Raw genomic sequence first — 23866 nt, 5'->3', positions numbered from 1 at the left:
CGACTCCCATCCCCATCAAATCCAAAACAGATAAGAGATGGAACATCAGGATAGCTTGCACTGAAGTCTGCCCTTCAAACCTGAGCACAACCAAGTAATCAAATGGAAAATTTGAACATGAAATTAACATTAAAAATACTTCCAATGTTTTTGGTTCAAATTATGCATAAATGTGCTTTTTTAAAAAAAAAATCCAGGTAATTAAATTGTGGTTTTGCTTACCTGTAATGAAAGAGATCCAGCTAGAACAAAGTGATCCACATCAATGACAGATGAAAGAAAGCCAGCTAAAATGACTTCTGTAAAGTCACTTTTCTTCTTGAGTCCTATCACTATTGCCCAAGACCAAAATCCCACAACACCATGCACAGTGTTATCAGAGAGTGCTCGCAGCCAGTCATTCTGCTGAATGACAGCAAACTGCAGAAGCCTATCTGCTACAAAGCAGAAAAACCCCAATCCTAGGCTTGAAATTACAGAAGCTGTGCTGAATGACTGGAGAAGAGCATGGGCCTTTTCAGTCTCAGATGCCATAGTAAGCAACATGTCTCCATGCACAAAATGCCATCAGGATACATTCGGTCCATTGTCTGTTAAGTCTTCAGTCATTCTGTAATTATCAGAGAAAGCTTAATGAGAGGACTTATCAGTACTAAAAATGTGTTTCCTTAAATGAGCAGAAAGATCACAGGACAGCACAGAAATCTGAGAGCCAAATAAGAATCTCTGTAAACACATGTTTCTGGTTCACTGTTCCATACAAAGCTAAATCTGTGCATATTACGTCACACAGTGTCCTACTTGAAACCTGCATTTCTTATAGCACTCATTTTCACGCACAGTACCTCTCCTCTGCCCTTCTGCTTGCCTACATTTTCAAAGCTCACAGCTAGTATCTGTTCTAGCTATTATTCCATCTCATCTGCCACATCTGCTTTGATATGCTTTCTTCATTCTTGCTTCTTCCTCGCACCCTCAAGCCTGCCCTAGGTCCAGAAGAAACACCTCAATGCATGTGGCTATGTGCTCTTTTTTGTTTTTCATAAAAATATCTTCAAAAAGACAAATATAACTTTGCAGCTCTTGCTGTTCTGAGAAAGGTGAAATTAGCACATGGAGTTCCAGGCTAGTTTTGCAGCACTAGCAACAAAGGAAATAATCCTTCGCTAAGTTAATAAACGAATGAGTCATAATTAATGTTGCTTGTTAATTAACTAGTGATTTCTAATTAGTTTATTACTTCTTGCCAAACACATTCACTTTGCCCAGTTCTTGCCACAAACAGGGAAGATACTTTCTGGATGTTACATCCAAAGTGTACTACAGTGGTTGTGATACTGAGTACAGAATTTATTCAAAATAATACCTGAACACTGGATGAGAATATGGACAAACTCCATAATCACAGCTCTGTAATGGAGAACCTTTTTGGCATGCCCTTTTCCCCACCACCATGAGAGAGCTCAAGTTGCAGCAGTTACAAAATGGTAAAGCTGGAGAATGTGGTGGAAGCAAAATAAATTAGTGAGGAACTAGTGTTTCACCAGACCAAGCATTGCAATACCAGTAGGAGAGACGTTTAAAGCCTGAGCTGGAAAAACAGCAAGTGATAAACAAAGATTTCTCTACTTACCCATGTTAGTTAGGAGACTAAGTTACACCTTTGCTTAAACTTTGCAGGCAGTAGCAATAGGGAACAGGAAAGTGGAAATATACAGAGGTTACAAAATAATAAAAAAAATCCTTCAGTAGCACCTTAAAGATGAACTAAGTTTTTATTTTGGTATGAGCTTTCGTGTGCATGCACACTTCGTCAGATACACCTGAAACAGAAGTCACCAGACCCTTATGTATATTCAGAGGGTGGGGGTGATGGGCTGATAGGAGTGGTAAACCTGTTGATGACTGTTAACGACTGTTAATGACTGCAATTGGTCTTGGGGGGGGGGGGGGAGAGCAAGGGCTGAGGTGCTAAGGAAAGCTTGATTATGTATTTCCCCGCAAGACCAAGACCCTGATGTTGGGAAAGATTGAGGGCACTAGGAGAAGGGGACGACAGAGGACGAGATGGTTGGACAGTGTTCTCGAAGCTATGAACATGAGTTTGACCAAACTGCGGGAGGCAGTGCAAGACAGGAGTGCCTGGCGTGCTATGGTCCATGGGGTCACGAAGAGTCGGACACGATTAAACGACTAAACAACAACAACAACAGTCATCAGCAGGTTTACCACTCCTATCAGCCCATCACCCATTCCCATCACCCCCACCCTCTGAATATACATAAGGGTCTGGTGACTTCTGTTTCAGTGTATCTGACGAAGTGTGCATGCACACGAAATCTCATACCAAAATAAAAACTTAGTTGGTCTTTAAGGTGCTACTGAATAAATTTTTTTATTTTGTTTCGACTCAGACCAACACGGCTACCTACCTGTAACTATACAGAGGTTAGTATCACAATGTTGCATGCATAAAATCAAAGATGGGCAACACATGGCCCTCCAGCTACAGGTACACTGCAACTCCCACTATTCCTGACCACAGGGCCATGTAGGCTGGGGATGAAGGGAACCAGAGTCCAGCAATGTCTGAGAGTAGGCCAAAGGTTGCCCACTCCTGCCGTAAATCTTACAATAAGAATGGAAGGAACTTTTACACTATACTGTACATAACAAATACAGGCTTGCCACTATGCACACAATTTAGCAAGGGATATGGGCTGGGGAGAAGAGGGCAGCCAAATCTGTATTATTCTAAAAAGAGTACTTTATAATACATGATCTAAATATATGTACTGTTTTAACCTTCACATCTATACATCTAAAACGTTGCATGTAAAGTCACTTTTAGCAACTAAGAGATGATCAGAAACCGTATTTCTATATTTCCAGACATATGTTAGGCCAGTAATAATCCAGTATGAACTACTGCCCATTTTTCAAGTTGTTTCATCTTGCCTGTTATCCACTGTTTTCAGAAAGATTGGTCAGTTGCGCTTCAGCCAGCTAGTTTGGATCTCTGTTGAGCACTTCAGAACTAACCTGCTTTGACTACCTAACTACCGGTAGCAATAAACACTGACCCAACCCAAGATCCTGCAACTTCTCTTTCTAGCTCAGGCTTGTAAATAACTACCCACTCATCCAATGCATGCAAGAATCATGAATCAGGCAACAAGGTAGAAAAGTACCGGGTACTACAAAATCTGGCTCTTGCTTTATTTTATGTTATAATGACTAATATAGGAACGTGCAAGCCAATTATCAGTAATGACTTTGTAGCATTCTTTGCAAGGCAATTTGAGCTCCTTTCTACTCCTGCCCCCTACCTTTCTTCTTAAAGGGACCGGATGAATGTTCCAGCTGTGTATGATTTCTGACGTATTTTAATCCTAAACAACAAAGCCCAGCTCTGTTCCTGCCCTTGCTTCGACAACACATTCAAAATCCCACCTCCACTTTCTATTGCCTCCATTTCTACCCTTCAGTTCAGCTCAAACCTGGACAGCCCTTTATCCTAGTAGTGCCTATAAATACCCCCCCCCCCAACCTTCACCATGACTGCTTTAAGGCCTAGCCTCAGATCTTATACCTCCATGGAGCATCCTCAGGCGCTTCCTTCCCTCAATCTTCTCTCCCTCAGCCGGATTTTATCCTCTCATAGCCACTGCTATGAGTCTGAGTCCCTCCACTCCCTTCTAATCTAATCATCACCCTTACAACTAATAATAATAATAATAATAATAATAATAATAATAATAATAATAATAGACTTGTATATAGCAGCACGAGCACACAATGGGGGGCTTTGCCCTGAGGGTGTGTGTGTGTGATACCCTTTCCCCATCACCACTGGGTACCTGTTCCCCTAAGCAGCAGGCAGAAACTCAACGGGGGAAGCTGTACCCCCGCATGGAAAAGAAGAGGATATAAATCAATTTATTATTATTCATTGAATTTATATACCGCCCTATACCAGGTCTCAAGGCGGTTCAATAGTGTGTCGATAGCCTGGGTGAGCTCAGCTGGTATAGCGTGAGACTCTTAATTTCTGGGTCGTGGGTTCGAGCCCCACGGTGGGCGAAAGACTCCTGGGCTGGGCTAGATGACCCTCGCGGCCCCTTCCAGTTCTGCTGTTCTGTCTGCCCCTGTCGCCTTCCCCACGTACTTTCCAAGGGCAGGCGAAGCTCCCAGTCGAGCTTCTGCCTACAACGCCGGGGGCTGGAAAGCTCTCTCAGGGGACGCCGCACCGAGTGGCGACGGCGAGGAACCGGCTAGGCGCACCCCGGGAGACCCGCTCCAACCCTTCCCTGAGCCGCCCTCGAGAGCAGCCCCCGCTCCCTTCCTCTTCCTCCCCACAGCCAACCCCCGCCGGCCTCCAACTGCCCCCTCAGCGCCCCCCTCGCCCTGCTCACCTCCCTCAGCAGCGCCAGAGGAATGGGCGGCTGCGCATGCGCTGGACCCGCCCACCGGCGCCCCCCCTCTCGGCATCCTGGGAGAGCGGCGGGAGCGCCGCCCACCCGCCTTAGCGACGGCCCTTCCTTCCTCTCGCTTCGCATTCAAGCGGGGCGCTCTAGAGATAGAGTTGAAATGTCGTTTATGCTACAAGCAAGGCAATTAACGAGAGCGGCTCTTCCTCTTCCTGAACGCAAATGTGTGTGTGCGTAGACTGCTGGGGGGGGGGGGATGAGTGGCATGCAGGGGTTTCCATATGACAGGTAGAGCGGATTCTCCAAATCTCTTTTCCAAGGTTTTATTGGCACCATCTTTTTGAGGGCGTGGGGGGTGGGGGACTTTTACAGCTATAAAAATTGAATCGGTCCAATTATTATTTTGAGACTACTGTATACATATACAGGAACAATAAAAGGGTGGAATTTTTCCTTGCTGTGGAAAGTATAAAAAAATGCAAAAGGCGACGATGAAATTTCATTGTAACTTTATTTGAAAAACAGCCAACGTACTAGAAGACTTACTGTAGTTAAATATTATGCCTTGCTTAATTGACCTGTATGGCTTTATTCAAACATCCATAAACAGAAACAGTGGTATAGATCTCCTTCTCCCACCTCTACCAAAAAAACTTCAAATATCAGAATAAAATGTTATAAAATACGACAGCTGAAATTCCAAAGCCAGTGATTTTCAAGCATGTAGGAAATAACTAATTCTTAACTGTTAATTCAGTACAGGATTATACAGTGCAATTACATTTGGCATTACAACAAAATCCTCTCATCTCTGGCCTTTTATAACAAACCATAGTTTATATTATACAAACACACATATATTATACACACACAAACATTTATATTAAAATTTTCTATCCCACCTATCTCCAAAGAGAAACAAGGAAGCTATAAAATATAAACAAACAACCGCACAACATACACTCAAATAAATTATATCCTTAATTTATAATCCTGCCTTTGATTATCTATGAAGTCAGTGACTCAGAACAACTCTGTGGCCTGACCTTGGATGGCCAAATTTCATTTTCTACTTCAATCAGATTAATGAGGGACAGAATTACCAGAATTACTTTTGACCTTGTTTCTCTTTACAGAGGAAGCTAAGAAGGAGTCAATATCACTGATGACCTTTGAAGTTTTTTCCAGAGTCTCAGCTATGTTCTTTTTATTAACATTCTCAGCTAAAAAGATTTCCTCTGGTCTGTTCTGCCTGTCTGTGCTGGACGATGAATTTCTTTTTGCAGCTGAAACCATACTTGGAATATTGCTGTTCTCCACTAAAACTGTAGTTGTATAGTTAAGGAGGGAAAACAGTGGGATAAAAACCAAATCTCTTCTCTCAGGGAATCAGGGGTAATTCATAAGCTGTCTTGTGTTATACTGTATTTGTGATGGCATCACGGAGTTCAATACACGCTGCAACGCAAACCTGCTTTGTGTTTGGTTTGAAAGGGGTGTGGGTAGTTTGAGCACTCCGCTGGTGTGAAACTCTGCCTGCCGAATGTGCAGAACAGCCCACAGGAAGCCTCAAAACAGGCAAGTGGTTATTAGTCACCCCTACCATTATAAGTGGCAAGACTGTGGATGGAACAGTGGTCCCATTCCTTCCCGGCTGGGGTTTCAATTGCAGTGTAAGTCCGCAAACTTATAACACTTAGCTGGGAGTAAGTCCCACTGAACATGTCTAGGATTGCACTGCAAGATATAAAAGAAGTTCCAGAGGTTATTTCAATATGTCATTAAATATGTACATAATGCATATCCCACCCCCAAGAAATAAAAATCCTTTCTCTTAAATAAAACTAAACTGCCACATGACAAACAAAGTAATGTGAAGGCCCCTTTCCATTTTAATACTACTGTACTTGCAGACACCTTAATAGTAACTTTGGCTAACAAACTGAACCAAAGTATAGAAAAGGTTTATTATTGGTTGCCTCAAGAACAGAATTATCCAATCCAGCTAAGAACTTCTCTGTGGATTCAAAATGTGCTCAAAAAGGATACAGTTGAATCTTCTTATTTTTTCAAGTTCAGCAGCGACTGACCTATAAAATACAAAGATAAAACTGAAAACACATTTCTCAAAATACCATTTTGCTTATTACCACAATGACATGCCTTAGATCTGGTCTTTACCTCTGTGGACAGGGGTGATCTGACATTAAGTTCCAGTGGAACAAAAGCAGTGTCATGGTCAGATCACTTCCTGGTGCAACTAGACCTCTCTGTGACCCTTCCCCTCCGCAGGGAGGAGAGACCAATTTCAGTGGTCCACCCCCTGCCTCTTAATGGATCCAAATGGTTTCCAAAGAGAGGTAATAAATAAAACTGAATAAACTGATGTTTAAAAATAAATACAGATGGCCCCCCGAGAGCCATTTAAGATGGATACCAGGTCTCTTCAGGCATAGGCTGTGGTGTAACTGCACACATCTCTCCATCCTTGTTTAAGCTTCTGCACCATTTGACCACGGTTGTTACATATCTGCATTGGAGAAAAATAAGCTGTGTTACATCCACCATGAATGGGCGGCACCAATGGCAGCCGGGGCATCCCGTCGCTAATTAGGAAAACAGACCCACCTGTCTCTGATAGGGAGGCAAATTCCCTACTCTTAGGATGCATCTGTACAATAGCTTTCTTTACAACTGTGAGCAGGGCAGGGCGAGGTGGGGTAAGTGAAGACAAGCTACAGCCATTAACTATAACATTGTTCACTGCTCCAGCTCAGGCTGCAAAGGAAAAAGCATGTAGCTTCCTGAAATTCATTCTGATTGTGCAGATAAAAATATAACTGATAGAATACTGCAGGATGTTGTATTGGTGTGTGAAAACAGTCGAGATCCAAGGATCCCCAGGCATGCACCTTCACGTGGTGGTGATGTCAGGCACCATCCTAGCGCCTGGGCATCTTCACTTGGTCACAAGCAGCTGATAGCCAGGTGCAAAATGCACCTGGAGAATTTCGAATGCAGATGCAGAAGGGTTTTTTTATGCTTGGCAACTGAAGGAATGTAGGAGTCTGTATTCAGATGTGAAACTGGTACGATAAGAGCCGCAAAGTCGCACACAAAGCTGTCTTGCTCACTCCTGTGCTAGTGAAGGGGTAATCTCTGCAGGTATACTTTATATAAATACTAATAATTGATTTATATACCCCGCCTTTATCCAAAGATTCCAAGGCAGTGTAGGAGCTATGAGGGCTGCTGCTATAGTAGAGGTTGGATCCAGCTGTTGAAATGCCTCTACCTACCGAAGGGTTGCAGTTCAGTAGGAGAGCACCTGTCAAGTTGCAATCCCTGGCATCTCCAGGTAGGGCTGGGAATGCTCCCTGTTGAAGCCCCAGAGAACTGCTGCCAGTCAGTGTAGACTGAACTAGCTGGACCAATGGTCTGGCTTCAGTGTAAGACACCTTCCTATGTTCCTATTGGCTTGGATTGCAAAAAAATGAACGCGAGGGAGTTGGGGGACAAGACTTTAGCATCTGATCCCACATGATGTTCTGCCAACAGCACACAGAAGTAGTGCAGGAAAATAGCTCTAGGAAAATAGCTGCCTAATCAGCGTTAGAAACTGAGGTATGAAAGCTAGGAGTCAAATAGCACCTTAAACCTAGGTTATGGGCACAACAACAGAGTGTCTAGGCACGCTTTTTAAAATAAAAAGAATACAAAGCTGAAAATGAATGAACTGCAGGTAAAATATTATGTTCCGTTTTTCACATGGTCTAGTCCAGAAGTCAGCAAACTTTTTCAGCAGGCTGGTCCACTGTCCCTCAGACCCTGGGGGGGGGCGGAGTTTTTTTTGGGGGGGGGAGAACAAATTCCTATGCCCCACAAATAACGCAGAGATGGATTTTAAATAAAAGGACACATTCTACACATGTAAAAACATGCTGATTTCTGGACTGTCCTCTGGCCAAATTTAGAAGGAAATTGGGCCAGATCCAGCCCCCGTGCCTTAGTTTGCCTACCCATGGTCTAGTCCTTCACCTGCCCACCCCCCTAATATTCTTAAGAGGGTCTCTTCTCCAGTCTTCAGAGAGTAGCTGGAAGCAGGGAGGAAGAAAAAGGTCCTTCTTTTCTTCCATTCTGCAGTTTTAATTCTTAAGCGCAATACTGTGCCTGGAACTCGAGAAGCTGCTCGCACGAATGACATTCCCCATTGTAAAACGTGCCTAGTTTCGATGGGAGTTTCGAACACAGTGCCTAATACTATCTCCCCAAAGCACTTGTTAAAATGTATGCTGCTGAAGTCAAAGGACTGATGACTCCTACCGAAATCTGCAGCAAGAGGAAGAAGGAAAAATATTTCACCTGCATTTTTCTCTTTGGGGCAAATTAAATCATACTGAAATTCCTAAATTTATCCAAAACATCTACAAATACCTTTCATAGAGCCCAGGATGATCTACATGGATGAGCTGCTGTGCTCCTGCAGGCGAAGTGACTTTGCACCAACCTGTGTTAGCATCTTGAGGTCTCTTAGAAGAAAATTAGATAATCAGTAGAAGTGCCCTACTTCATCCCTCCTTCCAAGTACTTCTGCCATTTTTTTTCAGGTAGGGGCTTAGTTTTCTAGTTCCCCCTCCAGATTGGTTCCCTGCACGCTTCCAATTCTGAGCTCTCCTTGTAGCCAAGTGGGTCAGTATAATTCTGGATACTAATATATCCCTAGTTCTTCAAGCCCAGAAGCAAACCCAGCCAAACCCCGTACTCTCATAATAAATTTCATTCACCTTTACTGTTGTTTATAGCAGAGCAACTCTAAATAGGTTTTTGACTGCTGCCTGCTGGACAACCATACAATCAACAACCAGAGCTGTGTGCAAATGGATTCTCAACTGCACCCTGTTTGGGGCAGAGAAATTGTAAGAGGCACACCTCACCAATTTTCTACTGCAGCAAGGATGGGGTTGGGGATCAGACAAATTCTGCAGCGTTTCTCAGGGATGTGACTAACAATTAACAAGTGGTAGCCCCTGTTAAAGGGAAAGAGTTGCCACAAAATGATTTCTCTATTTAAATGTTCATGAAGTTATTTTATAAAAGGCCACCCATATGATGAAACTGAAAAAGCTAAAGCAGGAAACTCAGGATGTATTCTCTTGCACAGGTACCAGGAGGTAAACGCTCCCAAGCACGGAATAAATTAAATCAACACCCTGTAAGGCTGACCTGTGATTTTCCATCTTGAGAAGTGAAACTCCATACCATGTTCAGGATTATTCCATCATAAAAAACAGCGTGTACTTTATTATCTGAATATGCAAAGAGTCTTCCTACATTGGGAACAATTGTTTCAGCAAGGGGGACCGGCAGCATTTGTCCTCTATCCATCTCAGAACACTGAAAGAAACAATATGGGACAAAAATAAGTACTAATTTATAACATGGGGGAAATTGTCATGTTTGCATTTCTTAGTGCATTAAGTATTGATCTGATGTATAGAGATCTTTCCTATTCTGCTTAATTCAAGAGGGTTCTGTAAGCTTCTCTGTGTGAAAGGAAACAAGCAGAAGGTTCATGATGTTTGGGTTATACCTTCAGAGAAGCTGAGTACAGCTGGCTTAAACTGGTCCTGTTATCTCTTTCTGTCAAGGTCATGCTGACTATAAAAGTAAGGCCAGAAGGAGCCTGGGTTTCACTCTGTCTATCTATTTTCCTTCTGGTGTGGTGTTCTGTACATAGTATACTTAGTGTCAAGGTTTATACCAGGCATCCCTAAACTTGGCCCGCCAGGTGTTTTGGGTCTACAACTCCTATCATCCTAGCTAACAGGACCAGTGGTCAGGGATGATGGGAATTATAGTCCCAAAACATCTGGAGGGCCGAGTTTGGGGATGCCTGGTTTAGACTTATTATAAGTTATTGTAAGTTGAAGCCTGCTGCAACTGGATTTCTTATGGACAGTGCCAGTCCTGAAGGTATTGGATTTGTGACCATTATGCTCATTTGCCTTCAGTAGCAGTAAAACTCTGCTGGATAAAATATTGCCTCTAGTCTAGTCTATTTTTGGAAATCCTGCAACGGGTTTGTTACTCTGCTAACTATACATTGGAATCTGCTCTGGATCAATACTGAGTAGGATTTCAATGGCAAAAATATCTACTGGAAAGCCCTCTTGCTTTTTCTGATCCTTTTCTAGTTTCATTTATTTTCATACTTTCTAGTTTAGGGGATAATAGGACCTAAAGAGTCTATATATAATTTGCAGCATTTGTTCAATAGGTCAAGAAGGTTTATTTTCTCTCATAAAAATATACATCTTTATAAACACAATTGCCTGCCCTAAACTCTTCAAATTGGTTGGGAATGGAAATCTAAAATTTCCATGTGCCTAGATTTTTTTTCACCCTGAAAATTTAGAAGTGCTATGAGCACAGAGACCAGCATGATATTTTACAAGATGTCAACTGCCAGCACTTTCATTCTTACTTACCATCGCCTTCCAGCAGCAGACAGAGTAATTATGGGTAAACGAAAGCATGCGCTCAAGATTATGTTGAAGAACTCTAGGTAGTTTAAAAAAAGAAAAAGACAAAATATGTTTCATAAGGACATACTGGCTTTACAAAAAGAAAGTCAGTTTATATTTACCTGTATATTTATTGTTAGCACCTTAGCCTACCAATAAAACAGCATTTCCTAAACTCAATACCCTTTCCATGTCACGATGTAAATTGGGTCAGTTACTCAACAGGCGCTTTATAAGACACAGAAAAAGGCAGTAAATGTTCCTTCAACTCAGCTATACATGCCCTTGGTGTGTGGAGTAACAAAAACGCAGAGCCAAAATATTTCACCTTACAGCTTGAGTGATAATGGTCCACACAGAGTAGAGACCCCCAGGGATATCAGGTGGTAGACCGCTTGCAGAATACATTGTTTCTTCTCTCTTAAAGATGCAAAAAGGAAAAGGAAATTGCTTTCTAATGAGCAAACCAAGAATCTCAGGCACAGTCACACCATACATTTTAAATCACTGTGATAGTACTTTGAACTGTCATGGCTTCCCCCAAAGAATTCTGGGAGCCGCCATTTCTTAAGGGTACTGAGAGTTGTCAGGAGGCCTCTATTCCCTTCACAGATTTATAATTCTTAGAGTTCCCTGTGAAAAGGGATTGATGGTTAAGCCACTCTGAGAACTGTAGCTCTGTGGGGGGGAATAGAGTATAAAACGTTGGGCTCAAACTGAAAAACCAGGCCATGCCTGCCAGTTTCAAACATCTCCACCTTTTGCTGGACATATCACTGTTAACTCTAAAAATGCCTGGGTGATCCATTTTTCAAGTGGCAAGGAAAACATAATGGAAATTGTAATTTATAAACATAGCATAATAGAAGACCTACAGTAACGTTCCTCAAATAATCTTGAATGGGTCTGAAAGATAAAATGGCATCTTTTACCTCCCTCGTTCCTTCCTGGATATAATAGCGAGTGAAATATTTCCCCAAAAAGGAACCTTCCGATTTGAAAACTGAGCCATCACCGGGGTAGATTTCTATGTGTCTAGCTCCAAGAAGAAACCTAAGAGAAAGTACTGATTAGTCCTGCTGAGTGTTTCACTACCTTGTGAGACTGTGTGGATTAATTACAGATAAAATAGTGGTGTTGGCTGAAGTCACATCGTGTACAGGACTGCAGCTGGCCCAGTACAGTATACCTGAAGGAGCATCTCCATCCCCATCATTCAGCCCGGACACTGAGGTCCAGCTCCGAGGGCCTTCTGGCGGTTCCCTCACTGCGAGGTGAGATTACAGGGAAGCAGGCAGAGGGCCTTCTCGGTGGTGGCGCCCGCCCTGTGGAATGCCCTCCCATCAGATGTCAAGGAAATAAACAACTAACTGACTTTTAGAAGCCCTCTGAAGGCAGGCCTGTTTCGGGAAGTTTTTAATGTTTGATGTATAATAATAAATTATCATTATCATCATCATCATCATCTATGCTTCAGCTCCATTGGGGTCAACAAGACTTAAGTGCATTAACTGTAGAAGTACAGTGGATGCTTGGGTTGCAAATGTGATCCATGCGGGAGGCACGTTCGCAACCTGCAGCGTTTGCAACCCGCAGTGCCGTGTCTGCACACGTGCGGGTCACAATTTGGCACTTCTGCGCAAAGTGCGATTTAGCACTTCTGCACATGCGCGAGCACCGGAACCCGGAAGTAACCCGTTTGGGTACTTCCAGGTTCAGCGCGGGACGCAACTTGAAAAGAAGCAACCTGAAGCATCTGTAACCCGAGGAATGGCTGTAGTAGCTCTCTACAATACTGTACTCAGAGGCAGACACATACTCCCAGGTTAAGTGTGCATAGTACTGCCCAAGAGTGTGGTACAGCTTTCAAGCTTTTCTTCTTCACATAAATCATTTGGAGACTTCTCCTGAAAACTCAATATATTTTTTAAAAAACCAACTTTCCCGATGTTAGGTAAGCAATATTAATTTGTTAGTCATTAAACTTTGTGTTTTGTTTTGTTTTACACACCTGTAAATGATGCCCTCACTCCACACTATTTTGACTGGCTGGGAGTACAAATACTGACCACTGTCCTCTTTCCTCAGTTGCAAGAAATCAGAGAAATCCCACCTGTGAAACAAATCAGCAGACATTGAACTTAGCAAAATCCTGCTGGGTGGATAAAAATAAATGATTTTTAAAAACAAAAAAATCGGGTTTTTTTATTTAAATTGGATTTTTAAAATAAAAATGCTTTTGGAGGAAAAAACTTTCTAAAGATAGTTTTCTATTTAAGTTACATTATAGTTCAAAGGCTATTCATCAGGAAATAAGGATTTGTTTTAAGTTTTTCATGTGTGCTAAAACTCAGTCTAAGTATCCTTTTTTTAAAAAAACAAAAACCCGTTTAACCATATTAGTTAACAAACATGGATACATATGCTATAATGTTATTGCTTTAGTTAAATAAATTGTTTAAATTGTTATTAAGGAAATGATTATTTTTCTCCTTCCAATAAAGTACAGCAGAAAAGTTGTCCAAATATAAACAGTTAACTTAATTAAACCTCAGAATAATTTCATAACAAAAAATTAAAAAATTCCTTCCGGTAGCACCTTAGAGACCAACTAAGTTTGTCAATGGTATGAGCTTTCGTGTGCATGCACACTTCTTCAGATACACAGATACTTCATAATTATCTGTCTATGTATTTCTAATAGTACTGTATAACCAAATCAGTAATTTTTGATATAACTGTAAAAACCAATCTGAAAATTTATTATTCCAAAAATGAAACCTTCATCTGGTTGTAAATATTAAGATTATACAAGCAAGAATGAGTCTTTCTCGGGAAAAAAAGATTTAAATCAGGCATCCCCAAACTGCAGCCCTCCAGATGTTTTGGCCTACAACTCCCATGATCCCTAGCTAAGAGGACCAGTGGTCGGGGACGATGGGAATTGTAGTCCGAAACATCTGGAGGGCCGAAGTTTGAGGATGCCTGATTTAAATCAAGTCTTACTGACTAGTGATTTAAATCCACCCTGCTTGCTAATAAATGAAGCAATCCAGAACAAGTACTGTAGGGCAAGACTGGGGGAGCCTAGCCACTGACCATGCTGGCTGAGGCTTGTGGAAGTTAGGAACCCAGCAGGGCTAGAAGTAAACCATCCCTTCTGTAGATATTGCTTTCAAGCCTAAAAGCAACCTGATCTTATATCTGTTTCCCCAGAAGAAATTCCACTATGTTCAGTAGGAAGTCCCATCTGCACTGCACATTTGAAGCAGTATCATACCATTTTAAATAGCTCCCCCCCCCCCAAAAAAACCTGGCTGGATTGTACCGTATTTTTCGCTCCATAAGATGCACATTTCTCCTCCTAAAAAGTAAGAGGAAATGTCTGTGTGTCTTATGGAGCGAATGCGTGGTCCCTGGAGCCGAATTGCCCAGGGACAAAAAGCAGATCGTGCTTTTTTTTTTTTTGAAAGAGCTAAAGGCTAACTAGGGAAAGAGAGTGTTGAAAGGAACCCACTCAGCAGCTGATTGCAAGAGATCAGAGAGGGAGATAAGAGAGCTAGCTCCCTTCCCGGCCCCTCCCGGCCCCCTGCCTAGGCCTCAATTGTTGTCTGCAGAGGGATTATCTGTCTGGAAACTGTAGAACTGGGTCCCTTTCCTTTCCTAGAGAAGCTGCAGAACTGTGAGTTGAACCCCATCAAAACAGGATTCTTTCCCTTTGCAAGGAAACTCAACAACTTTGAGCTGATCCTAAAAAATGGAGCTTTCCCCCTTTTCAAAAAAGATGCACAACTGTGAGCTGACACCCCCCCAAAAATGGGGCTTTTCCCATTTGCAAAAAAAGCTGCACAACTTTGAGTTGATCCTTAAAAACATGGAGCTTTCCCCCTTTGCAAAAGAAGCTTCCTCAAATATTTAAGGGGGGGTGGGGGTGGGCAAAGGTACCTGGGCCTCTAGGAGTTGGCCGCTATACCTAGGACAATTCAAGAAAGCAAAATATTTTTTTCTTGTTTCCCTCCTCTAAAAACTAGGTGCGTCCTATGGCCAGGTGCGTCCTATGGAGCAAAAAATACAGTAATTTGTTAAGCATGTTGAAGCCCCTATTCCCCTCACAGAGCGACAATGGAAAATTCACTGCTGTTTTTAAGCAGATTTTTAGCCACCTTAGTTAGGGGAAGGGACTTAATAAAAGAAAACAGAAATAGAAATACTTTAGTAAATAAATAAATAAAAACAATTCACCTGTGCAAATAAGGAGCATGACAGCTGAGTGGTAAAGCCCAAGGCAAACAAGTGACTGCCTTAGAAGAGTGTGATACACCAAGCTCTGCAATCCCAACATCTGTGTTTCCTTCATCCAGTTCAGGTTCTTTGCCAGTGTGCAATTGATAAAACCTAAGTGCCAATGATAAAGGGTACCTCCATTGTTCAGAGCAGGAGGACACAGACAGACGTTGAGTAACCCAACAATATTCTGATGAGCAGTGCTGGAAAGACCAGGGGCTCTCCTCTAATTTTTGCACAGATCCTGAGTTGCTGTCCTGCCTATTCTGTGCCACAGACCTGTCGAGGTCACCTTCTCCATCTTCTGCTCTCAGCTGCTGAGAAGACGGCTTTCCGGCAGAATTCTGTCCGGATCTTCCACACTGATCCTGGATCGATTCGCCACACTTTTTATCTAATGGTGATGGCGGTAACTTCTGGCTGACTTTGCACAAAAACTCCACTGTAAATTCTTGCTGAAGGTCAGGCAAGGTCAGACTAGCATGGCCATCTAGAGAGGAGATGGTCACAGCGCCATGGTGCAAATGGGCTGCTCCATTCTCAGCATGAGAAGTGGGCCATTTGGCTTTAGAAATATCTGTGAAAAGAATCTGTTAAGAGGGGAAGGAAAACTATTCAAATCTTAAGCACAATGCCACCGCAATGCTATTTATTATTTTATTGCTACATATTTCATTGCTACATATTAGCTGGATAGCTCTGTTGGTGAGAGCAAAGGTTGCAGGTTCAATCCCTATATGGGACAGCTGCATATTCCTGCATTGCAGGGGGTTGGAATAATAATAATAATAATAATAATAATAATAATAATAATAATAATGTATTTATACCCCACCCATCTGGCTGGGCTTCCCCAACCACTCTGGGCAGCTCCCAACTGAATATTAAAAACCCACTAAAACATCAGACATTAACAACTTCCCTAAACAAGGCTGCCTTCAGATGTCTTCTAAAACAGTGTTTCTCAACCTTTTTTGGGCCAAGGCACACTTGTTCCATGAAAAAAATCACGAGGCACACCACCATTAAAAAAGTTAAAAAAATTAACTCTGTGTCGCCCTATATTGACTATATAATTATGACTGTAAGAAACACTTGCCAATTGCTGTGTTGGTTGCAATCTCCTGTAATAAGGCTTCACAAGCCGCTGATTTCTCTGCCAGCACAATCCTTTGCTCAGCAAGTTTCAGGTTGAGCTCATCCAGCCAGCTTCTTTAAGTTTGTCTAAAACCACCCTCCCGTGGTGGTGGCTGTTGAGAGCTGCGCTCGCCCCGCGTCATGACCCGGCCGGCTTCCTTTCTGGCGGGTCAGTGCTGTTTATTGGCGGCCGCCAGGCACGTGACAATGCAAATCGCCCTTCTCGTCGCCGCACGTCGCGGCACACCAGCCAGCGTCTCGCGGCACACTAGTGTGCCGCGGAACAGCGGTTGAGAAACGCTGTTCTAAAAGTCAGATAGTCATTTATTTCCTTGACATCTGATGGGGGGGGGTGTTCCACAGGGTGGGCACCACTACCGAGAAGGCCCTCTGCCTGATTCCCTGTAACTTCACTGGGAGGTAACCGCCAGAAGGCCCTTGGAGCTGGACCTCAGTGTCTGGGCTGAACAATGGGGGTGGAGACGCTCCTTCAGATATACTTGGCTGAGGCCATTTAGGGCTTTAAAGGTCAGCATCAACACTTTGAATTGTGCTTGGAAATGTCCCGGGAGCCAATGTAGGTCTTTGGGGACCGGTGTTACGTGGTCCCTGAGGACTAGATGCAACCTCAGGGTCCCTTCCAACTCTACAATTTTATGATTCTATGATTAATTGGTCTTCTCCAACCTGGTGCTTCTCCAGATGTTTTGGACTACAACTCCCATGAGCAGCAATTTAATTTGGACCCACTTTGATCTGTCAAATCCCCACACCACCACAGATCTGCAACAGCTGGCCTTGACACCAGGCAGGCAGGTCTCTGCTCTGCACTCCCACCAGCAACAAGAGGAGCAGGAGCCAGGTCAGCTGCAAAGCAGGTGAAACTTTTGCTACCATCTTCCTGCTTTGCTACTGCTCCCTCCCGAAGGGGGAAGAGAGACACCAGACCATCCCTGGAAGACAGAGGACCCATCCAGCAATGATTTTTGCAACAGCTGGCTTTGACTTCTGGGTGAGGTGGGGTGGTTAAAGCTGGGAAATGGTTGGTTCGATGTGAATGGTTTTTGCACTAGGAAGGGGGCTGAGGTCTTCTTTATTTGCTAATTAGTGAGTGGGGATGTTGCTTCGTTTATTATTTGAGTGTTGTTAATGTTGTTTGCTATTATTTATATGGCTGATATGTTGTTTTTTTGTTTTTCCATAAATGTTACATTATAGGAAATAGTTACAGGTAGGTAGCCGTGTTGGTCTGAGTCGAAGCAAAATAAAAAAATTCCTTCAGTAGCACCTTAAAGACCAACTAAGTTTTTATTTTGGTATGAGCTTTCGTGTGCATGCACACTTCGTCAGATAGTGTGCACACGAAAGCTCAGACCAAAATAAAAACTTAGTTGGTCTTTAAGGTGCTACTGAAGGAATCTTTTTATTATAGGAAATGTTCATGTATTATATGGCCTTCCCCTTTCTCCTATGGTATTATGTATTGTATATTTTCCTTTACAAGTAAGTTGCTTGGAGACCTGCAGGTGACTAATAAGTTTAATAAATAAGAATAATAAGCCTACAAAAAGCACTTACATTTTTCCTTTCAGGAGGTATAATACTTGAAGGTAAATAGGGATGATCAGAATATTGATTCCGGAAATCAATTGCCTGCAAAAGCTTCTCCTAAAAACATACACACACAAAAACAGCAATATGTAATTTGTAGATTAACAAAAGCATAAATTTAATTCTCCCTTTCTTAAAGGAGAGGAATGGCAATTAAGAACCCATGTTTAGTTCCAATACCCTTATCGTCTGTATATATTTAGAAACTAGGCTACAGTACAAAGGTGAAATCCACTTTTCAGTCTGACCTTACTCAGCACAGGCATTTAGTCCCTAAAAAGTTGCCCAGAAGAGAATGCAACCTACAGGCTGAAAATGGTTGCCCATCTGTGTCGTAACAGCCAGTGTGGTGTAGTGGTTAGGAGCAGTAGACTCGTAATCTGGGGAACCAGGTTCGCGTCTCCGCTCCTCCACAGGCAGCTGCTGGGTGACCTTAGGCTAGTCACACTTCTCTGAAGTCTCTCAGCCCCACTCACCTCACAGAGTGTTTGTTGTGGGGGAGGAGGGGAAAGGAGATTGTTAGCCGCTTTGAGACTCCTTTGGGTAGTGATAAAGCGGGATATCAAATCCAAACTCTTAACGCATGGGCTGAAAGATGTCAGATATTTACTATCCCACAATAACCCCTTCTCTCTCCTGGAACTCTGCTTAGACAGAAAGATGTTCTAGTTTACCCTGTAGATGCTGATAGCAAATGGCGTTCTCTGGCGAATCCGCTCTGCTGGCTGTATGGGATGGGCAGAGGCAGGAATAGCTTTCTCAAATAAAAACTCAGACCCACAAGGAGAAAGCAGCAACCTGGATCCATCCACATAGTGGATTTCTACAGAATCGTCCTCATAAAGGATCATGATGCTCTCTGACTCCATGGTGGCAGATGAAAGATGTTTATTCAAAGACAATCTATAAAGAAGAAGATCACAACTTAAGGGGCTGTGGATACCACACCCAAAATCCAGAGCAAAAAGTTCTGATTAACACTTTACAGAGCAAAAACAGTGTATAATTTGAGGAGAAATAAGGTTTTGTCTCGCTCACCTCAGGCCTTCTACAGAGCAGGAATACATTCAGCCAAACATACAGAGAGAAAGCTCCCTCAGAACTACGCAGCCAATCAGAGCATTATACACATCTTTTCAGACCTCTGAGCAGTGCACAGCACTCCGCAGAATGGTAGAATAAATACTTTCTGGGGAAACAAGAATATTAGTCTAGACAGAGTTAAGAGTGATCCACATGCAATTCAATTTTAGGCTCACAAACCCACATTCACAGGTCCTGAGACCTGGCAGTTGGCAGTTACTGGCTTTTGAAATCAGTACAGTGGTACCTCGGTTTTTGAACAGCTTAGTTCCTGAACAATTCAGAACTCGAACGCTGCAAACCCGGAAGTAGGTGTTCCGGTTTTTGAACTTTGCCCCTCCAAACAATGACTATCAGTGCAGGTAAGAAAATTTTATAATTTTTTAAAATCATCTACAATACTGTCTTATTTTATAGTACAGAACATTGATTATTGCTTTCATTTTATGGATCAATGGTCTTGTTATAGATAGAAGATACAGGTAGGCCACAGCATTAATTTTGCTAGTTTCCCCTCCTGAAAACAAAGCAGGGCACATAGGTTTTAGAGCATAGGCAAACTCAGCCATCCAGATGTTTTGAGACTACAATTCCCACCATCCCCGACCACTGGTTGTTCGCTAGGGATGATGGGAGTTGTAGTCCCAAAACATCTGGAGGGCCGAGTTTACCCATGCCTGTTTAAGAGTGTCAAGGGATGTGCTCTTTTTAACCTTTGGCTTCTCTCCTTTTATTGCCACAAGGTAGGCAACAGGGCCAATGTCTAGACTGTGAATCTAAACTACCTCAACTGCCACTGTACCCACTAAAGAGAAGCAGCCTCTCTCCAAGGATCTGGAAGAGATTGGGTCAGTTGCTATATTTGAGTTTAACCTACCTTGCAGGGTTGGTATGAGGACAAAATGTGGGAGGGGCAGAAGTCATGTACACTGCCTTGAGCTTATTGGAGGAGAAGTGAGATATAAATGTAATAAATGACACCTGGAGGGCGCTATGTTGACTACCGCTGGCCACGAATCTGTGCAGGGGAGGAACATTCTGTCAGAAATACCCACTTTAAAGTCTACACACATGCAGCTCTGCAACCTGCTCTGGCTAAGAAGCATCAAGGTAGAGGTAAATTTTGCAGTGGAGGAACTCATCATGATAGCCCCCATAGCCAATACCGCAAAGAGAGTCCAAAAATGCAAGCAGCTGCGATGATCCCTATATGTACACCCATAGAGCAACTGTATCTAACATAACAACCCAATTTGTTAAGCTCAGCAGACACATATAGAATAGCAAGCTGGCAAAGAGTACGTATGTTGGATTTTGCCTGGATTTTGCTCAGTCGCTAGAGCATCAGACTCTTAATCTCATGGTTGTGGGTTCGAGCTCCACATTGGGCAAGAAATTTCCTGCATTGCAAGGGGTTGTGCTAGATGACCCTCGTGGCCCCTTCCAACTCTAAAATTTTCTGATTCTGTGTTCGCATCCCTGATTAGCCTGGGGCCAGCCACTGCCCGAGCGCAATCTACCTCGCAGGGTTCTTGTGAAGATAAAGTGAGATGAGCCACACTTTCTGTGACCAGATGCAGAGGCTGTGGTCACCAGTCAACTTCCCTCTCCCTCCGAAGCCCAAACACTTGCACTCCATGTTATGTCGTTTTGCTTGGCCTGGGGAAAGCGTGGCCCTAATATTCTGGATATTCCCCTCCCCCAAACTGGGCCAGCTCTGAGGAATGTCCTGCTTAAGCTCCTTGAGGAAGAGCACATGGCTTGTGTCTGGAAGGAACCCCAAATAGAAGCACTCCTGTTAGGGTACGAAGAGCATTTTGTCTCACTTGTGCATACAGTCATACCTCGGGTTGCGAACGTGATCCGTGCGGGAGGCACATTCGCAACCCGCAGCATTCGCAACCTGAAGCACCGCGTCTGCACATGCGAGTGACGTGATTCAGTGCTTCTATGCATGCATGTGACGTCATTTTGTGCTTCTGCGCATGCGCCGAAACCCGGAAGTAACCTGTTTCGGTACCTCCGGATTTGGCGTGGTCCACAACCCACAGCGTTTGTAACCCGAGGTATGACTGTACCATTTCCACCCTGTTATGAAAAATGACATTTTTCATAACAACCCCCAGGGCCGGATTTAGGTTTGATGAGGCCCTAAGCTACTGAAGGTAATGGGGCCCTTTATATGTCCAGCTGTCCTTTGTCAACAACAAATTGTCGCTGTTTTTGTGTGTTGAATATATGCTATTTGGTAGTTTATGGACCTAATAGGTATCCAAAGCCATTTGCACATAGCAAAATATGTATTTTATCAAAGGAATGCAACCAGCCCATGCAGAATGTGGGCACCCAATACAGTATGTACGAGCAAACCAGTGATATTTTAGGGAGCTGGCGGGGCCCATGACTTACACCACACCATAGGAGCCTACACAACACAAAACACTGTTGCTGTATGTAGGTTTCATTTCATTTGTTTTTTTATCTTATAAGGTGGAAATGTACATCCAGTTTTTCCCCTTTAATTTTGTTGTGGGCTCCCCAAGAGAGTGGGGCCCTAAGCTATACAGTAGCTTGTTTAGCTTATGCGTAAATCCGGCACTGTGACCACCCCCCTTCTGCCCCCTCGCCACCCCGCCGCCCTACCTTAGAGAGCCTAACTTAGAGAGCCTTCCCCTTCTGCACGGCCACAACGCGGAAAGAGGCAAAGATGCACCAAGAGAGTTGCAGAAGGAAGCTCAAGCCTACCCGAAAGCGCAGCAGCAGCAGCAGCAGCAACTCGGCTCCTTCCCTTTTCCAGACGGCGCGCCGAAAGGCGGGCAAACCAACCAGAAAGCGCGACGGGAGGAAGCTCAGCGGCAGCAGCAGGAGGAGGAGCTGGAGAGAAACATTGGGCGGATCATACGGACTAGCGGCGCCGGGGAGGAGGAGGCGGAGCTCTGGTTACCCGGTTGAATACCGTAGCGTTGGAGCTTTCAAGGCTCGCGTCGCTGGCGATTTAGCGCACGAGCCCTCGGAAGGGTGTGCTGTGGGCCTGCATAGTTCTTACAGTGCCGGATTTACGTATAAGCTAAACAAGCTATACAGCTTAGGGCTCCCCTCTCTTGGGCCCCCCCAAAAAAAATTTAAAGGAAAAAACAACAACGGAATGTACATTTCCAAAATATAAGATAAAAAACAAAAAAATAAAAGCTACATACAGCAACAGTGTTTTGTCTTGTGTAGGCTCCTATGATGTAAGTCATGGGCCCCGCCTGCTCCCTAAAATAGCACTGGTTTGCTCATTTATACGGTATATACAGGGTGCCTACATTCTGCATGGACTGGTTGCATGGCAACATGTGCAAATGGCTTTAGATATTAGGTCCAGAAATTACCATATAGCATATATTCAACACAAAAAAAAACCAGCGACAATTTGTTGTTGACAAAGGACAGCTGGACATATAAAGGGTACCACTACCTTTAGTAGCTTAGGGCCTCACCAAACCTAAATCCGTCCCTGATTCGTTTTCTTATTTTTTTAAGGCAGTCAGTCTTTGATATCACAGGTTTAGAAGGATACTGACATGCTGGAATGTGTGTGCAAGGAGAAGCGACCCAAGATGATCTGATGAGGAACAGTTGAGGGAGTTGGGGATGTTTAGCATGGACAAGAGGAGACAGAGAGGCGATGTGATAGGCACCTTCAAATATCTAAAGGGATGGATGTCACATAGGTGAAGAATGCATATTTGTTTTACTTCCACCTGTAGCCTCCAGTGCTAGTCCTACTCACAAGTTTACCTACTGAAACTGATGAATCTAAGAGCTGCCCCTGGGTAGCACTGGCATTGGATACAATCCCCTAACATTTGTTGTAGTGGAATTCAGTGCTTTTTTCTGGGGGTACACAGGGGTACGCATACCCCTAAACATTTTGTGAATCTTTGTACTCTTGTCCATTTACTGTATTTATTTTTCCCGGTTTGAACTGTAAAATGGTTATTTTCTTGCGTCAAAATGAGAGTACCTGTACCCCTAAACGTTTTAAAAGAAAACAAGCACTAGTGACATTTCACTAGTGTTACCAGTCAGAGAATTCACAATTTTATCTGGAAATGTCAAATTGTGAATATAGTCCTCAAATTTCAGAATTCACAAAAAAAGAGTACCTTTATTGCACTCTTTTCATTCTTTGTTACTTTACTAGCATATAACAATTTTCATCTCGTTTCGTTTCACTCCCCCACCCCCACAAATTGATAGGGTAGATACTAAGACTACCCTGAGAGATAAATGTCATAAAGGATTTTTTAAAAGGTTTAAAGAAATCATTAAAATAACATGCTTTTATTTTAAGAAATGCAGTAATTTATAGAGATCTTGTAAGAGCAAATTGGAACATTTACCATAAATTGAGGCCCTTCTGCCACCCTTTAAGAGACATTTTGAAGGTGGCAAGAACAACAGGACTTTTCCAAAGTACCCAGCCAGGTCCACTGCACATTAATGGAGTGCTCCCCCAAGCCAACATTGTCACCTATCTGGTGCTAGAGAAGTACTAATAGCAGTTGGGTTGTACCCTGGTTCTAGGTGGGGAAGAAATCTTGTTTAGTGACTGATCTTTGTGGGTGACCTTTAGTGTATTTTTAAATTACGTCTACCCCTTCTGCAAACTGCTTCTTGCCCTAGCAAGGGAAGGTGCACTGCCATGTCATAAACAGGTAGAATTCTACAGTGCAAAAGGTATCTGAGCTAAATGACCAAAGCTTTTGGACCATGCTCATTTGCTGTATAAAGGCTTTACTGAGTTGCAAA

The 23866-nt window shown here is 43.2% G+C and overlaps 2 protein-coding genes across 9 annotated transcripts in view; both read right to left on the bottom strand.

The window, feature by feature from the left end:
- TMEM267 (transmembrane protein 267) overlaps positions 1–4542 on the bottom strand; it is a 28755-nt gene extending 24213 nt beyond the window's left edge. For all 3 annotated transcript variants that reach the window (XR_015946179.1, XR_015946178.1, XM_035100621.3), the window contains exons 1-2: positions 4416–4542; positions 223–610 (exon numbers count right to left, since the gene is read on the bottom strand). Coding sequence is in view for 1 of the 3 variants with exons in the window: in XM_035100621.3 (XP_034956512.1) it covers positions 223–546 (324 nt within the window). In the remaining 2 variants the exon portion in view is untranslated. The remainder of the gene's footprint in view (positions 1–222; positions 611–4415) is intronic.
- Positions 4543–4922: 380 nt separating this feature from the next.
- C10H5orf34 (chromosome 10 C5orf34 homolog) lies at positions 4923–22282 on the bottom strand. Of its 6 annotated transcripts, none has more exons than XM_088653017.1 (15): positions 21815–21908; positions 19947–20087; positions 19025–19175; positions 18661–18889; positions 17954–18043; positions 15197–15828; positions 12966–13067; positions 11887–12007; positions 11283–11374; positions 10919–10991; positions 9654–9824; positions 8865–8959; positions 6868–6960; positions 6480–6520; positions 4923–5755 (listed from the first exon to the last, which is right to left on the bottom strand). In XM_088653017.1, the coding sequence occupies exons 3-15, from the start codon at positions 19051–19053 to the stop codon at positions 5514–5516; spliced, it is 2010 nt and encodes a 669-aa protein (XP_088509143.1). In that variant the 5' UTR covers positions 19054–19175; positions 19947–20087; positions 21815–21908; the 3' UTR covers positions 4923–5513. The 6 variants fall into 6 exon arrangements, 5 of the variants coding, with proteins under 5 accessions (XP_088509143.1, XP_088509144.1, XP_088509142.1 ...); XM_088653018.1 differs by having other exon boundaries at positions 21713–21816; XM_088653016.1 differs by lacking the exon at positions 19947–20087 and having other exon boundaries at positions 21815–22282.
- Positions 22283–23866: the final 1584 nt, after the last annotated feature.

The sequence above is a fragment of the Zootoca vivipara genome, chromosome 10 (assembly GCF_965207765.1).
Source record: "Zootoca vivipara chromosome 10, rZooViv2.hap1.1, whole genome shotgun sequence".
NCBI classification, from domain to species: Eukaryota; Metazoa; Chordata; class Lepidosauria; order Squamata; family Lacertidae; genus Zootoca; species Zootoca vivipara.
This window is presented reverse-complemented; position numbering and strand designations above follow the sequence as displayed.

What these genes read in the sequence shown, in the direction of transcription:
- C10H5orf34 (XM_088653016.1), bottom strand. Translation starts at nt 19,053, where the DNA reads ATGTATTCCTGCTCTGTAGAAGGCCTGAG. An exon ending in AGTGAGGGCATCATTTACAG is followed by an intron (nt 12,008 to 12,965) that starts GTGTGTAAAACA and finishes ACTTTCTCTTAG; the next exon opens with GTTTCTTCTTGGAGCTAGAC. An exon ending in ATTATCACTCAAGCTGTAAG is followed by an intron (nt 10,992 to 11,282) that starts GTGAAATATTTT and finishes TAAACTACCTAG; the next exon opens with AGTTCTTCAACATAATCTTG.